Here is a 15,721-nt window from a genome sequence, read left to right on the forward strand (position 1 = left end):
CAGGCATGTGTTAACAGAAGCTGGGGGTGGTGGCCGTGACGCCAGGCTTGGGTGAAGGTGACGGGGAAAGGGGGCAGCAGGAGGGGTGTCCTAGGCAGAGGGTGCGCTGTGAACAGAGGCTGGGTGCCACGCCCTCCGGGGGGGCGGTGGCCTCCTGTGGCTGGAGGGAGAGGCTCACCCCTGCTGTGAGTGAGCTCCCAGGAGCTAGAGCTCAAGCCGAGGCTGCGAACCAGGTGGGGGAGGACTAGGTGAGGTCCGGCCCCTCCAGGCCCCGTAGTTGCTTCCTCTGGGAGGCGGGCCCTGCACCAGGCAGGATAGTGTTGGCCCCCTCAGGCCCGCCTTGCCTAGGCCCACTGAGGCCGCACAGCCCAAGGCCTCCCAGACAAGGCTGCCCGGCTAAGCACTGCCTTAGCTGTCAGGGTCTCTTGGAGCAGCGGAGCCCACCAGGCTCGGCCCGACGCCCATTCTGCTATCCCCACACCCACCAGGTTGCCCCAAGGCCAGGCCGGCTGCCGCCCCCGCCCCTGCCAATGGGGCAATCTTACCTGTCAAGCCTTCACTGGGACATGGGTCAGCCGGGCTGGAAGGGCTGCCGTCTCTCCTGCCCATGAGTACCCAGTTCCTATCAGCGGCCAGGGGTGGCCTTGCCCGACTGCCCATGGCCATTCCCACGTTCCCTGCCCCCTCTGCCACCAGCCCGTCCCTGTGAGTCTAGAACTTTGAAAGGTGGGCCTCTGTGAGGCTGAGGGATACCTCCAGGATTCCCTTGGGTCGGGCCTCCCCGAGGCTGTAGGAGGGTGCTGACAGCCCAGGGGCCCCAAGCAGCGACCATTCCGGTGATGACAATCAGCGTTTACTGCTCACTGCGTCTGTGCTGGGCTCAAGGTATGTGGAGGGGAGACGGAGACTTCTGTCCCCAAGAAACACTGCTGTGTGACCCTGGACATGACGCTGACCTCTCTGGGTCTCAGCGTCCCCGTCCCAGGCATGGGGATGGGAAATCTGATTCAACCCCTGTTGTGGGATCAGATGAGATCACCGGGGCCCCCACCCAGGCCTCTGGCCATCTGACAAGTGATAGATAACGGGGGCTTTCGTCCTGGACCTTCTCCTGCCATCTCAGACGCTGCTGATTGTGACCTTGGGCCACACGGCCTTCTGCGTGGAAGGGATGGCCAGCCTCCCACCCAGGGTTAGCTTCTGGTCTACAGAGGGGAAAACTGAGCCTCAGAGAGACACAGGTAATATGGCCCAATGCCACGGGGGGTGGTGGTGGGGGGGTTGAGTCCAGATAGACACTGGGTTGGACCTCAGCCCAGGGGTCAGATCCCCCCACCTCCCGCTGCACAGCACAGGGGAGGGGCAATGGGAGGTGGTCCTTCCGCTGGCTGCAAGGTGGTCTGTCCCATGTTCCCTCTACTCCCCTCCCCTGCCAGCCGCTAGAGCACTGGACCCACTCAGGGGGTGTGGTGAGGGAAGAAGGGGCCCTGCCTCCCGCTGGGGTGGCCTGGCTGGTGCTGAATCCGCCCCACGTCCGTCCCCCCTGCCCCCGCCCCGTGCTGGTGATCCCACAGCCTAGTGGGCCCTGGGACTGCAGGGGACCCGGGCCTCCCAGATCCCCGCCGACAGAGGCCAAGTACCACCCTCCCCAGCCCACGCTGCATTTTTACCGGGCGCCGGGTGCCACCTGGTGGTCACCGCAGACGTCAGTGCGCAGGCCAGATCAGAGCCATTGCACGTGGAACACGCAGCTGAAAACGATCCCGGACCCTCAAACTCAGGTCCTCCTCGTTGTGTAAATGGAGAAACTGAGGCTCACAGAGCGGTTAGGAACTCCCAGGATCCCTCAGGGAGAGATAGGCTCCTGAGGTCAGACCTGTGTCTGCTTTCCTTCTGGATTTGCTCAGGACCCCTGGCTGGGGGGCTGGGTCAAAGTGGCTTAAGGCACATGGGGACCCCGGCCCCGTCCTGCAGGGATTCAGGTCGCAGCTGGGCTTGTGCAGGCCCCTGCTGGTGGGTCCGGTCCATGTGCTCCGTCCGACCAAGCCAAGGCCCTGCCCCACTGTCGCTAGCAGCCTCTCAGAGCCCACTGAGTGACCACGAGTAAACAGGAGCGGGTCTGGGCGGTGCACCCGAGCCAGGCTCCGCCCTGTCCCGAGGCCCACCCTGCATGGCCACCGGCCTCGGACCTAATGGTCGCCTCCACGAGAGAGAAGCAGTGGCTTTGCCTCGGCCGGGATCGAGGCCTTACCTAAGAACAGAAGCACCAGGAACTGTGTCTCCGTTCCCGTCCCGGCCCCCAGCCTGCCTCAGGGCCCCTCAGAACACTAGGGCTCGCTGTCCAGCTCTAAGCCCCATCCTAGGCCCCTGCTGGGCCTGGGTCCTTGGGAACCCTGCTGCTGTTCACAAGCCAGGCCTGACTCCCATGGGAGGCACGGTGTGGGGAGAGCTTCCTGACCCTGAGGCCCAGGGTGAGTGGTGAGGAAGCCCGAGGGTGTCTCCTGGATGCCCGTCGGGCAGGACACACAGGGAGGGAGCTGCGCAGTGCTGCCGTTGGCTTCTTGCAGGGCGGGCCCACGTGCCTCCTCTGGGGCAGAGGCCTGGCCTCCAGCCCACGTGGGGTCCCCAGGTCAGTCCTGGGAGCTCCTCACAGATGCCTAAACCTCAGCTGCTTGGGACCTGTCTCCAGCCTGGCTCCTCTGTCTCAGTGACTGTCCACCTGTCCACCGGAGAGGCCTGGGCCACCCAGTCAGCCCCAGCCCATCCCATGGGGTCACCTCCCAGTGAATCTCAAACCCACACACTTCAAGGTGCTCCTCGGTCACCACAATGGTCCGGGCATATCTGCGTTGGCCTGAGCCTGGTGGCCACTGCCTCTTAGGGCCCTCTCTCCTCTTGGTGGCCAGAGGGAAATGCAGAGTTGCCAGGCCAGGCTGGTGTGACTTGACCAGCTTGGTGGGTGTGGCCAGGCCTGTCTGAGAAACTGTGGGTTAAACCAAATCTAAGAGGCCTGTGTTCTCCATGCAGGCCTTGTCAGAGCCTTCAGTAGGCTCACCAATTCCAAGAGAGGACATTGTAGGCAGCTGCCCTGGATGTATTTATCCAGGGAGCCCTCCGAGTCTAAGAACATCTCAAGGCCTTTTTAGGGAACAGCCAGCTCCTCTTCAGCCTGGGTCTCCAGGTGCTGCTTCCTGCCGTCCACCTGCACGACTGCCTCTCCCACCAGTTTCCCTCCCAGTGCTGGGCTCCCCCCCCAGCAGACCATGTGCTCACTCTAACTCGTTTCTTCATTCACTGGGTGTTCACTGAGCATCAACAGTGTGCCAGGCGCCGGGCTAGGTGCTGGGGATACTACAGGAATAAGATACCACAGGAGCCCCAGCCTAGTGGGGGTGGGGGCCAGGAAGCTGTAGACTGTGGGGGTGGGGAGTGCTGAGAAAGCGGGAACAGGCTGGCGGCTGGGAGCGGGCTGGGACATCTGGGCCTGGTTGTCCCCCCAGGAACCCAAACAGCTTCACAGAACACCAACACTGGACAAGGCCACTCTGGGACCCTGCTGGGTCAGGACAAATGTGAGACCCCCGGAAATCACTGAACACGGGTGACAAGGTGAACCTCCGTCAGGCCCCAGAATGGCCCTGTCCCCCCCACCCCTGCCCCGGGCCCGTCTCAGCACCCCGAGCTGTCCAGGGTCTGACATGGGCAACCTGGCTGCTCCCCACCCCCCTTTTAGAGAGAGACAGGCTGAGTGGGACACCCTCACCCAGCCTCCGTGGGGACGCCCCAGACCCCCAGGCCGCCAGTGCACTCTGGCCCTTCAGGCCCTGCCCACTCCAGGAGGCAACAACATCGGGGAGACCCAGCTCTGCGAAGTGACACTGGGTGGCCTGAAGTCTCTGCCAGGGGGCCATGGGCATGACAGCAAGACCCAGGCCCTGCTGGGGTCACCCCTGAGAACCTGTCCTCTTCAGCCCGGCCACCGAAGCCCCAGCTTTGTCTTCAGGCTCCTCTTCCAGGGCCACTGCCACCTCCAGGTGTCCAAACAAGCCAGGGCCCCCATCCTCCCACGCTTGGGGAGCCTCTCCCTTCCTGCGGGGAGACTGGGGACAGCCTGGGCCAGAGTTCCCGCAGCTCGGATCCCCACACGCGGAGGGTGCCCGTGCCCCTCACAGGTCTGCTCTGGATGTGGCTGTGCCAATGGGAGGGCAGTGAGGCTGAGGGCTCAGTGGCGTGAACAGGACGCCGCTGGCTATGTCACCTGGGGCTCGGCGTTCTGTGACGGGGCCACGGCAGGGGTGACTGGGTGCGCCCAGGGCATGGAGGGGCTGGCGGGGGCTACAGGGGACACGCGGCATCTGCACACGCCGGAGGAGCAGAAGCGTCCCCAGGGCCCCGCCCCTGGGTTGACCTTGAACCTGAGGCTTCTGGCCCAAGAGCGGTGATCCCCTTCCACAGCCTCGGGCCCATGGCTGCCATGCCTCATGCTGTCACACGGTGTCGCTGTCGGGAAACGCGCGGTCTGCGCGCAGGGCTGCAGGGCAGCGGCCACCTGGGCTCTGGCTGCCGGGGAGGGGAAGGGGGGCACTGCCAGGGCGACAGCGGGCGGGACAGAAAGAGGCGCTCACCCTCTTGGCGGGGCAGTGCGACGGCCGTGCTCGCAGGTGGGCTGGGCCCAGAGCCGTGGGCGGGGGCGTGTTCCCTTCCTGGGTCCTTCCTCCGTAAAACACACTAGAGAACATGCCGTACGACTGGCGGGTATAAAATGAATCTAATCCAGGACAGGTCCATTATTGTAGAGGTCACGTGTGTATACTGTGCCCAATTACAGGATTCACCATACATATTGTGTCCATACAATGTTTTCAAAAGTTCATGGTAGGGCATTTGGCTTTTACAAAAGATCTTATTTTAGTACCTGTTTTTGCTAACTGAAAAAAATCCAAAGAGGACTTCAGTTTTTATGGGGGAAAAAAAGAGAGAAAAGGGAAAATAGCATTCAGCATGGTTTCACAGCGAGCCAGTGCAGACTCAGTGCGCGCCCCGAGCAGCAGGGCCGCAAACGGCCCCACCCAGCCCCTTCCCAGGGACGCCTTCTGCACCCAGCTGCCGCAGCTCTGAACCGTGTCTGAGAGCATCTGTGCTTGATCTCCAGTTATGTTGTGCATCCGTTCGCAGGACGTGTCCGAAGAGTACCAGAAAATCTAAGAGAGGTGATTTATTAGGTCTGGAACATTCTAACATTTTTTTTTTCATATAACTTAATGGTAACTGCAACTTTGCTTTATGCCATTGCAGTTTAGGGAAACTTTCCTAGGGAACGTCATACTTTCGGATAGCAGGGGAAACCTGTATTCATTGTTCCTTTGGATTTCAAAGGGAACTGAAACGCAACCTCTTTTTGGGCTCCTAGCAGTTATGTGGGCTGTAGCTCTGTGCCTTCCAGGCTGATGGACGGGCCAGCTGTGCCACGTGACCCCGAGAGGGAGGCCCCTGAGATGCTGGGCCTCTGCCACCTCACGTCGTCCGGGCCCTGGGTGACCGCCCCGTCCCTCAGTGCCCTGTAGCCCTGGCTCTGCTCTCACAGTACGTCCAGGGAGCTCACCTGCTGGCCCGCCCCAGGCCAGAGCCCGGCCGGGTGCCGCAGCCCAGATTGGCCAGCAGGTGGCGCCAGACGCCCAGCTGCAGGCACGGACTTGGGTCTTCCTGTCCCGCCCCGCCCTTCTCCTACGCCTCCTCCAGCCCCAGCTGAGCTCTCTGAGCTGCTGTCTCCTGACATCGTCACGCCGCCCTACCAAGTGGGATGGGGAAACCGAGGCTTGAGGAGTAGAGCTACCGTCCTGGGCCTGTGTCCCCAAAGGCAGGGCCCTTTCTGCCACCGGTGGGACCTCCCCACACTGGATGAGGGGACAAGAATAAAATAGCGGCTTTGACCAGGCTGATGACACCATCTGGTGTGTTTCAGGACTGAACTGTTTCCACATACCGCTGACGGCCACACGATGGGGAACCCTGCGGCCCTGCCCCCTCCTCTCCCCGTGGCACTCAGGCTCACATTTTGGTGGGTTCTGACACCCTCGTCTCTAGGGATAGCCGGGTGGCAGAGGAGAGACAGGAAGTTGGTTGGCTGGAATGTGGGGAGGGACACTGGGTGATCCTGGTAAATCACCTCCTCCAGGAAGCCGTCCCTGACTACAGGGCTTGGTCCCGGTCTCCCAGCCCCCGAGCTGCCCCAACCATAGAACTGACCACAAGGAGCAGCTGCTGCATGTCCCTGGCTTCTCCCCACCGGTCTGCGAGCTCCAGCTGCAGGGCTGGGCACAGCGGAGGAGTCGGGAGGAAAGGCTGAACTCAGGACATTGGCTTAGACACAGACGACTGTGGTCAGAGGCGGTGCCTGAGCTGTGGACATGCGGAGGAAAGGGCTGTGCGCGCAGAGCCCCAAGGAGCAGGACGGAGCAGGAGGGGTCCAGGTGCGAACACACGCAGGTGTGAGCACGGGGCTGCGCACAGCAGGCCAAGTGTCTGGACAAAGAAGCTCCGAGGGCAGAGGAAGGGGGGTGCAGAGAAGGCAGGAATAGAAACGGCCACAAGCGGCCAGACTCGCCACCGACCGACTATGAGCGAGGATGAAGTCAGTGCCCCAGTTTGTCACCCACCCCACTGCCACAGCACAATGGCAGAAGGGATGATGGGGCACGCCCCCGGGACGGCCTCTTCTCTGGCTCCTGCTGCAAACTCCCACACGGCCATCAAGATCCAGCTCAGATGGCCCCTAGTGTCGGAAGACTTCTGCTCTGGGCTCCCACCCTCCCCGACCCAGGGTGCAGCAGAAGCTCTCGGAGCAAGCAGACCGCGATGGGTGTCGAGCTGGAGAAGCCCAGCAGCAGGAGGAGGCCAGGGTGCTCGGGATGGAGGCTGGGGCCAAGATGGTGGCTTGGGGACAGTCATGGTGGGAGGGGCCGGGGCACCAGGAGGAGCTCCCGCCAAGGCCTCAGGCTGCCACATACCTGACCGAGAACTGCCCGTCTCAGTCTGGGCCCCTCTGGGCCCCTGGCTCAGTCAGGAGCCGCCTCTGGTCCCTGCCCCAGAGTCCGATCCCGGATCACTGTCTGAGGACTGTCCGCGTCTTGCCTGTCCCCGTCAGGCTGGCGCACTGGAGGACTGTGCTGGCGTCCAGTTCGGCGTGCTCGGTGCTGTTGGCAGGAGCCTGCCTGGAGTTACTTCTCACGGGGGGCTGTGGGCAGACTCGGGGGGCCGGCCCCAGCCGGGGAAGGTGGTACCTCCTCGGGTCTGCGCCAGGCACCACGGCACGGGGGCAGGACATGGCCTCAGCCAGGCCAGTGCCTGCCCGAGGGGAGTGCTCAGTGCTCCGTCAGGATGCACAGGCCTCTTCTAGTTCCCAGACTCTGCAATTGTGGGGACAAGGCCGCAGCGGCCACCGATGTGAGGCTCGAGACCCCTGGGAGAAACATGAGTGGACTCTTGGGAAGAGAGTTGGCCCAAGAGTGGACACCAGAAATGAGGGCTACCCCAGAAACTGTCCTGAGGGGGCCGGGCGCAGGAGATGGGAACGTCCGGGCTCAGATCAAGCACCCGGCGCTGAGGTGGCCGTGGAAGCCGGGCCCCGGCGTGTGCCTGCAGCTGCCGACTGGGGTCCACACTGCCTGCAGGTTCTAGGGGGGTCTCTCCACAGGATGGGGGCTGAGCGACACGTCGGGGGCCTGGGGTCCAGGACTGGACCCACTGGAAGGGCCCACGGGCCTCTGCGCCTGGGCAAGCGTGCTGATCCCCAGAGTCCGGACACGGCTCCCAGCCACGCCACACACTCCTCCACGGCCGATGTGCCCCGCGACACCGCCGACGTGCGCACGCCCTCCATGACCCAGTCCCAGGCTTTTGGAAGCAACAGGGCAGGACTCCGGATTCACATCAGAATAGCTTTTATTGAAGTCGAGGTGTGCACGCCACGGCCTCCACCCACCTGCCCTGTGGCTCAGGCCCCCGAGTCACCTGCTGGGAGCGGGGGCGGGCCCTCCCATGGGGACGTGTCGCTGGGCTCCTCGGGGAAGGCAGTAGGTTGTATGGTTATCTTCCGAGGGGGCAACATCACTGCCCTGAAACCACACAACCTACTACCTCACCCCGCCGGTGCCCGGGGTGCGGGAGGGTCCGCTGTCCCGCCACTGCCCCACGCCCAGCCCCAGCCCCTGCCTGGTGGTCAGCGGCCACCAGAGCTGAGCTGGAAGGCTGGGCAGGCGCAGGGCAGGGGGGAAAATGCAGATGGCACAGATGGTGCAGCCCACACCATCCACCTGCAGGTCGTAGGGGTGGGGTGGAGGGGGCTCGTGTCCCCGAGGGGCCACAGAGTGCTCACGGAACTCTCCTCTCACTTCCTGCCTGGAATGGTGAGTGGCGAGGGATGGGGAGGCCTCAGGCCCCTCTCCAGTGGAGGGGCCATCGCTGACCAGAGGCCTGATGCTGAGCTGGGCAGGCCGGCGAGGATGCCGGGGAGGGGGGTGTGCGGAGGTTCCCTGGGGGCCTCCCTGGGGGCCTGCCCTGCAACCCCAGGCTCATCCTCTGGGTCCAGGGCTGTTCCCCCTGGTGCCCACTGCCGGCCACAGGGATGAAGAGGAGGACACATTCCAGATGCAGGGGGTGGGAGGGCGGAGAGGGGAGGCAAGCTGCCCCATGGGCCCCCCGGCTCTCAGTGCAGTGTAGGGGAACAGAACGGTCCACTTTGAGCCCTCCCCTGCTCTGCACGCTTCACGCAGTATCGTCTTTAATCCTCATTGGTCCCCATTTCACAGATGAGGAAAACGAAGCCCAGAAAGGTCAAAGCCCCTGCCCAAGGTCACACAGCAAGTGGAAGGTAGGCCTACCAGACCTAGTGCTGGGCAGCCCCTGCCCCCACCCCAGCAAGGCTGCTGCCCTCCCCAGCCTGCACCTGTGTCCCTCCCCAGCCAGGGTCCCGGGCGCTGTCCATAGGCGGTGTCCCCCTCCCCAGCCAGGGTCCCAGGCGCTGTCCATCGGTGGTGTTACGGCCACTTCAGGAAAGACAGTAGATTGTATAGTTACCCATAGCAGGGCCGAGCCCCAAACTATACAACCTACTACCTCACCCCAAAGGGCCGTCAGTCGTGGCACGTGGACGGCTCTGTGGCTTCCAGAGGCACCTCCTGGGGGTGGCCGGAGCGCTGCGGGAAACGGGGCTGCGGGACAGGCCAGCTGGGCGCGAAGGGCCCGGGGGATCCCGGCAGGCAGGCCGGCAGGAGCCCTGGGGGTACATGGCCCAGAGCAGCCTCACGGAGGGGGACGCATGGGAGAAAACAACCAACCCGAGGGAAAGAGAGAGAGGAGAGAGACGGAGGGAGGGCGGGAGGGGACAGACATCGCAATGTGGCTTTGGGGGAACAGTTCCAGTGACTGGATCACTCCCATTGGCACAGGAGTGGCCATAATGTTCCCAGGGGACATCTCCGGCACTGGTGACGCTGGGAGGAAGACCATCGGTTGTTGGACCATGTGTCACAAAGGTGCTGTAAGTGTCCCTCTGACCGCCCACCTTCTCCCTCTCCAGCTGCCCCAAGACGGCCAGTGGCCTCAGGACGAGCTCCCCCCGCCCACTGGACAGGTGGGGACGCCCTCCCCATGGGCTCTGGTCAGTCTGGTCCTGCCGTGCAGGGTGACCTGAGCTGTCCCCACTTTGGGAGAGGCCCCAGGAGGCTGCTCTTCCTTTCAGGCAAGGAAGCTGGCTCCCCTGGGGCAGGCAGCGGGGGCAGAGCTAGAGGCCCCGGACGGCACTGCACTCCGTGCCTGAAGGCACCGTCAGCCTGGATGAATGTCACCACGGCAGCCACCACGGCCACCACCGTCCTGGGAACCCCTGAGGGAAAGCTGGTGAGGGGCGTGCTACTGTCAATCCATCTCAGAGGTGAGCACACTGGGGCCGAGGGGTAACACTGCCTTCACAGGGTCACACGGCCGACAGGTGGCCAGGCGGAGGTTAGAACGTTCTGCTTTCCACCTCGTGAAATGGTACGAGTGCTCTGCGCTCACCAACCCCCAGACCGCCTTCCAGGGCCCCACTGCCCCCAGCAGGCTATCTCCTCTGGGCGGGCCCCAGGCTGGGCTGTGCCGTGCGCTCCTCATAGGCCTGGTGAAGCTGCGATCACCGATCCCGTTTTGCAATGAAGAGACAGACTCAGATGGGTGGGCTCTGGGGTCCCTGGCCCCCTGTCGGGGTGAGGATGGTTTGCTCTTGGGCTCTGCTGGGCTTGGCCTTGCCCAGTCCTGCAGTGGGAGGTTTCACGCCCAGCCCCAAAGGCAGGAGCAGCTGCCACTCCTGAATGAGGCCTGGCTGTCCTGGAGCCCACCCAAGTGCCCTGTGGGGTGACTGGCTGCTGTGAGCCTCATACTGCAGGGGAGAAAACAGGCCAAGGACCTGGCTCCCAGCCCAGGGCTCCCCCCTGAATGTCCCAGAGGACTCTGGGGGAGGGACCCTAAGCATGGCCTCTGGGCTTTAGACTTAGCTGCTGAGACCCCAATGCCCTCAGGCCGCAGGGACCCCCTGATTCTGACCTCTGGCCCCCTCAGGCTGAGGGCAGCACGAGGCAGGGGAGCCTGGCAGGTGGAGCTGGATGCAAAACCAGGCTGGCCTCCCCTCTGTGCTTCTCTGAGCACATCTTAACCCTCTCGGGCTTGGACTTCCTCGCTGAGACGTGGGGTCAGTGCAGGAGCTGCCCCTCGAGGTGTCTGGATAGCAGCAGGCCGCCCTTAGCCAGAGCTGGAATCCATGCGTGTGCCACTACATAGACTCCGACACCCCTGCCCTGAGGTCTGCACCCGCCTGCCCTCCCCAAGGCCCGGGCTTTACCTCCAGGCCTGCAGAGCTAACCCCAGGAGGGCCCCAGCCCCAGCCGGGAGACACAGACTGCACATGAGGCCAGCCCATGCACTGGGCCCCTGGGGCGGGGAGAGAAAGGGAGACAGGAAGAGACACACACCCTGGTCCCCCCTGGCTGCCACCACAAGCACCCCTTCCAGCGGCCTCCAGCCCAGCCTGGGAGGGGCACACGTGACTTGGCTTCCTCCACTTGGCCTTTGTTCCTGTTCAGGCTAGACTCACCGTGCGGCATCGCAGGTCAATGACAGGTGGCCTGGGTGCGTTAGGACCGCACGCGAGGGCTGGTTCACGGCTGGGCAGAGAGAAGGGGCTACCTCCAGGATTGCTGGCCCCAAAGGGCCCTCAAGGCAAGGTGAGCCCAAGGGTAGCAGGTGCACTGGACGGTGAGCCCCAGGGACAGAAGAATCCTCACGGTGCAGAGCGGGACAGGGCTGAGCTCTCCTCCTGCATCCAGACTCTCTGTAACAGACCACGGCTCTCAGGCCATGTCCAGTCAGGGGGGAGGCCACAGAGAACCGCCAGAAGTGACGAGCTCACAAGTGCAAGGGCACGCCCTGGGCCTCAGCTCGGGACAGCAGAGCGGCAGGAGGCAGACGGGTGTGGCTGCAGGTGGAGGGTACCGCTTGGACAAAGGTTTGGCTGTGGTACCCCCAGATCCCCATCAAGGACCCCCATGCCTGATGGCAGGACCTGGAGGTGAACGGAAGGGACACAGCTCTGACCACATCCCTCCTCGAGCGAGGACGGCGGGACAGGTGTGCTGGGGTGCCAGAGGTCATCCTGTGAGGCACCGAGGTGCGCACCCACACGGAGGCTGGGGCGGCAGACTCGCCGACCTGTTCCCGGCGGGATGACAGCGTGAGGCCTCCCGTGGGCTCAGGCTAGGTAGGCCAGAGCAGGGCAGGGGGAGGGGGGCCCTGCAGGGTGGAGCCCGCCCGGACTGGAGCCCTGCCCTAATACGCACTCACGGTGAGGAAGGCCGACCACGGACAGAAGGCCCCAGATCAGCACCGCTTCTTGGCCTGTTCGGGATTTAGGAAAAGAGTGACAAGCGTCAGGTTTGGGAGACGCAGCCAGGCCCCAAGGCAGGACAGAGTTCGGGGCGCTGCTCTGGGCCTCCTCCCCCGACGCACCTGCCAGCTCACGCATCCTGCACTCCCGAGCGGCCTCTCGCCAGGGACGCACTCCCTGCAAGGGCCCGGAGAGGAGCCTCTGCAGACCCGCAGCTGGATAGTTCTGGGCCAAAGAGGACTGAGACTCAGGCCTTGTCTCTCAACGGTCAGGGCCCCTGACGTTCCCGGGCTGGGCAGCGAGCGCCCGTCAAGCTCGCGTGGATACCCTGGGGCCCAGAGTTGGTGGGACCCCAAGAGGGAGGAGCTGGGGTCCCCACTTTACAGAGGAGGCTCTGGCCAGCCTGAGGCTCCTGTCCCATGGCAAGCAAGGCCTGGGACCCCCCTGAGAGCAGAAATCCTGAGGAAGGGGCTCCAGAGACACGCCCTGAGGCCTCAGCCAGTCCTTGCTGGATGGATCACCGCCCCACCTGGCTCCGGCCCATTCCAGCTGGATGACCGGCCAGGACTGGCATGAGGAACAGGAGCCAGCCACACAAGTCCTCCAAGGAAAGGACGCGATAGGAGACAAGCACATGGCTGGACTGCTGACCACCCGGAGGGCCGGAAGCTGAGCCCGACATGCCGCACTCGGAGCCAGACCCCCCAGGCCCGCACCTCTGCTTCTTCCCACCAAGTCCCTGCCCAGCCCCGGCTCCCCTACGCCAGCCTCTGGAGCAGAAAAATGCCCAGGGCAGGCCGCCTCTGACCCTCCCTGGCCCATCTGTCTTTGTTTGTCCTCTGCCAGGGGAGACCGCCCCCAGTTTTTCCAGCTGCGTGCCCACGAGGGCCCTGTCTCCTATCCGTGTGGGCCTCTCCGGAAGCCATGGGAGGCCCCCCCGAGGAATCCCAGCTCTGCCCAGCTCTGGGGCCAGCCATCCTCTCAGGGGCCCCAGGCCTCACATCTGGAAGAGCCAGCCCTGCGGCAGGTGGCAAGGCAGGGGGAGAGGTGCTCGGCGGCCGTGGCGGCATTCCTCTCCCGAGGGCCTGGGCGGCTTCCCCACAGACTTGCCACCTGCCTTCCAATTCCTCTAGGTGACCAGGAAGCAGGGATTGTGACCCGCAGCAGGAACCCCGCTCTGGCTTTGCCCATACCTAGAGAGGGCTCACACACAATGCGGTTTTCTTTAGCCAACAACCCGGGTTTGGGGGTGGGGGCGGTTAGGTTGTACATTTCTGGGTCTGTGACCTATTTGTGGGGACATTTCTGAGCTACTGGGGCAGAGGCCCCACGCTGGTGTGTCTGAGATGGAGGGGAGGATTTGCTGGGCCTCCCTGCCCCACAGTCCTAGAGGTCACCATGGGCCTCAGCCTGGGGAGGGTCCTCTTTTCTGGGAAGGCGGCAGGGACTCCTGAGACAGACCAAAAGGACCCCTGCCAATCGGCCCAGATGAGGCCTGGCAGAGGGGGGCAGCCCACGCACCGTGAAGGGGGCTCCCCAAGCAGGGCTGCCAGCTGCCAGCACCAGCCTGCCCGGTCCCGTGGCGTCTGCCTGTGGGCGGGGTGCTGGGCAGCACCGGGTGGGAGGAGCCAGGCCAGCCAGGGACAGGTGCGTGGGAGGCCTTCGTGGGCAGGTGGCCCTTTCAGGGCTGGGCGGATGTCTGGAGCAAGGGAGGCAGACAGACGGTGTCACCCCGCAGTCACCTCGGGCTTGGCTCGGGGCCACGGAGAGCTGGGAACCCCCCCCCGGCCGCCGCCCCCACCACTGCCGCCCCGATTAGGTTTCTCCCCATAAAGCGGCCAGTGTTTCTGCTCGGCAAGCCGTGCCAACAATGGAGTCTGGGAAAAAGACGTGGGGGTGGCATCCGGGGGCCCAGGCGGGGGGTGGGTCTCCCTGCACACACGGCCCAACAAGTTAAGGAGATGGCAGTGTGATCGACCTGGGCTGGGACAGGGGGCTGTGTGCCCACTATGGGCCTGGCATGGCCGGGAAGTGGGGAGGCCGGCCAGACCTGCACCTCGGGCACACCACTTCGGGGGCACCAAAACTCAGCAATTAAGACAAATATCTTAAAGTAAAAGTCTTAAGAATGAACGCAAAAGTGTCCATGCTATAAAAACATCCAACCTACAGACACATCGGACAGGGTTGCTGACCGCTCCTGTTGTCTCAGGCTCCAGCCGCCCGGGGAGTACAAGGGGCAGAGGCCTCACCGCGCCCAACAGCACACCCCGGGGACAGACTAGCAAAACCGGATCGGGAATCCGAATTTCCCTGACGCTAAGCTCTTTCCACAGCCTCGCGTCCCTCTCGGAGGCACAAGTCACGCAGGTGGGGAAGAGGCACCTCCAGGCAGGAGCCCCCACCCCAGCCCCATGGCTCTGGACAGACCCCAGCCCTCCTTCCGTCTCCGGGCCCCATAGCGTTCTCTTATTTGCACCCTCCGTGTCCGGCTGCACCCCACCCCCGCCGCAGTGGGCACCTCGGAAGACTGTGTCCTGCTCCAGCTCCTGGCTTTCCCGCGCCCGGAGACCTCCAAGCTGGCAGGGTGGAGGTGGCCGGGCACGCCGCAGAGGCTGGATGGTTGGGCCACAGATGCGGGGGTCTGGAGGCCCACAAAAGCAACACTTGGCAGCCCTTGGGAAACCAGGAGGCAGGTGCCGGCCGGGGAGGCTGGCCGGCTCTGCAGACACACCAGCCTCCACAGGGGCCATGGGCATGGGGAAGAAGGGACAGGTGGCTCTGAGGTCTACCAGGTCATGGTTCTGACCCCTGCTCTGGCACCAAGCGGTGATGAGCCTGGGGCAAGTCAGCACGTCTGGCCTCAGCTGCCTGCTCTGTAGCATGGGACCAGGACGCCAGGGCCATTGGGAGGAAGGTCAGGGGGCCTCCGTGCCCGGGGAGGGGTGTCAGCGGGGAGAGCGGCTGTTGGCCACTGCAGGGTTTGCCTGGACTCCAAGGGGAGCAGCACGGAGGCAGAGCCCCTCCGATCCGGGTGTCTCCACGTGGCGTTAATCATTAGGCAACGGTGTTAACCTCAAAGGGCGCATCTATCTGAAATGCTCTCAGTTCAAGCTACAGTCTGGTCACAAGGCGAGGAGTAGGGGAAGGGAGGGGACCGGATGCACACCTATCATTAAAACTGTCCAGCACGAAAGCCCACCCGCAGGAGCCCCAGCTGGCAGAGTCCCCTCCGAGACGCTCATTCGGCTGTGGGGCTCTGCGTTCCCCCGAAAGGTGCTGGGTCCGGCCTGGCATTTGGCCACCATCCTGTGCCACAGACTCTCCCCGGAGGGAGCCAGGCCATGAGTAAACCTCCCTTCACGGTGATGGAATGTTCTCTCTGGGAACTGCAAGGAGAGAGCGTCTGGGAAGGGCCTGGGGCAGCGTCCAGCAACCCTCCCAGCCTGAAGGGCTTGGCTGCCCCACAGGTGTCTGCGGGAGGCCTCGCGCAGCTCCCGAGGCCCCACCCTGCTGCCCACGCTCTCCCTGGGTGTCCCTGACGGGGCGGAACTGACCCTCAGCCATGCAGACGACACAGGTCGGGGCTGAGCCCCCAGGTCCGCCTCGCATACTCCACGCTGCCTGAGAAACAGCGTCAGCCCCTTCAAACGTGCACTCTTCGAATGCCGCTCCCTGCTTCTGCTCAAGGACACGTCTAAGTTCGTCTAGGAGGTGCGCGGCCCTCGGAGGACTTCAGCACCGGGCACTGCGGGCAGGCGCGGAGGCACGCTGCTCCCACCCACCTGCCAAGGTCAGTGGTGCATG

At 64.0% G+C, this 15,721-nt stretch overlaps 1 protein-coding gene across 2 annotated transcripts in view; it reads right to left on the reverse strand.

Annotated features, from left to right (window-relative positions):
* Positions 1-15,721, reverse strand: part of LOC123780932 (uncharacterized) — a 61,742-nt gene that overhangs the window by 11,794 nt on the left and 34,227 nt on the right. Inside the window, exon 4 of one of the 2 annotated variants that reach the window (XM_045780144.2) lies at positions 7,924-11,925. The exons of the other annotated variant lie outside the window; for it this stretch is intronic. Coding sequence (XP_045636100.1) covers positions 11,780-11,925 — 146 coding nt within the window. The 3' untranslated portion in view covers positions 7,924-11,779. Of the gene's footprint in view, positions 1-7,923; positions 11,926-15,721 lie in introns of those variants that run through there. 2 annotated transcript variants of the gene reach the window in all.

This window comes from Ursus americanus, chromosome 17 (genome assembly GCF_024610735.1).
Source record: "Ursus americanus isolate L20-20 chromosome 17, mUrsAme1.1.p, whole genome shotgun sequence".
Classification (NCBI taxonomy): domain Eukaryota; kingdom Metazoa; phylum Chordata; class Mammalia; order Carnivora; family Ursidae; genus Ursus; species Ursus americanus.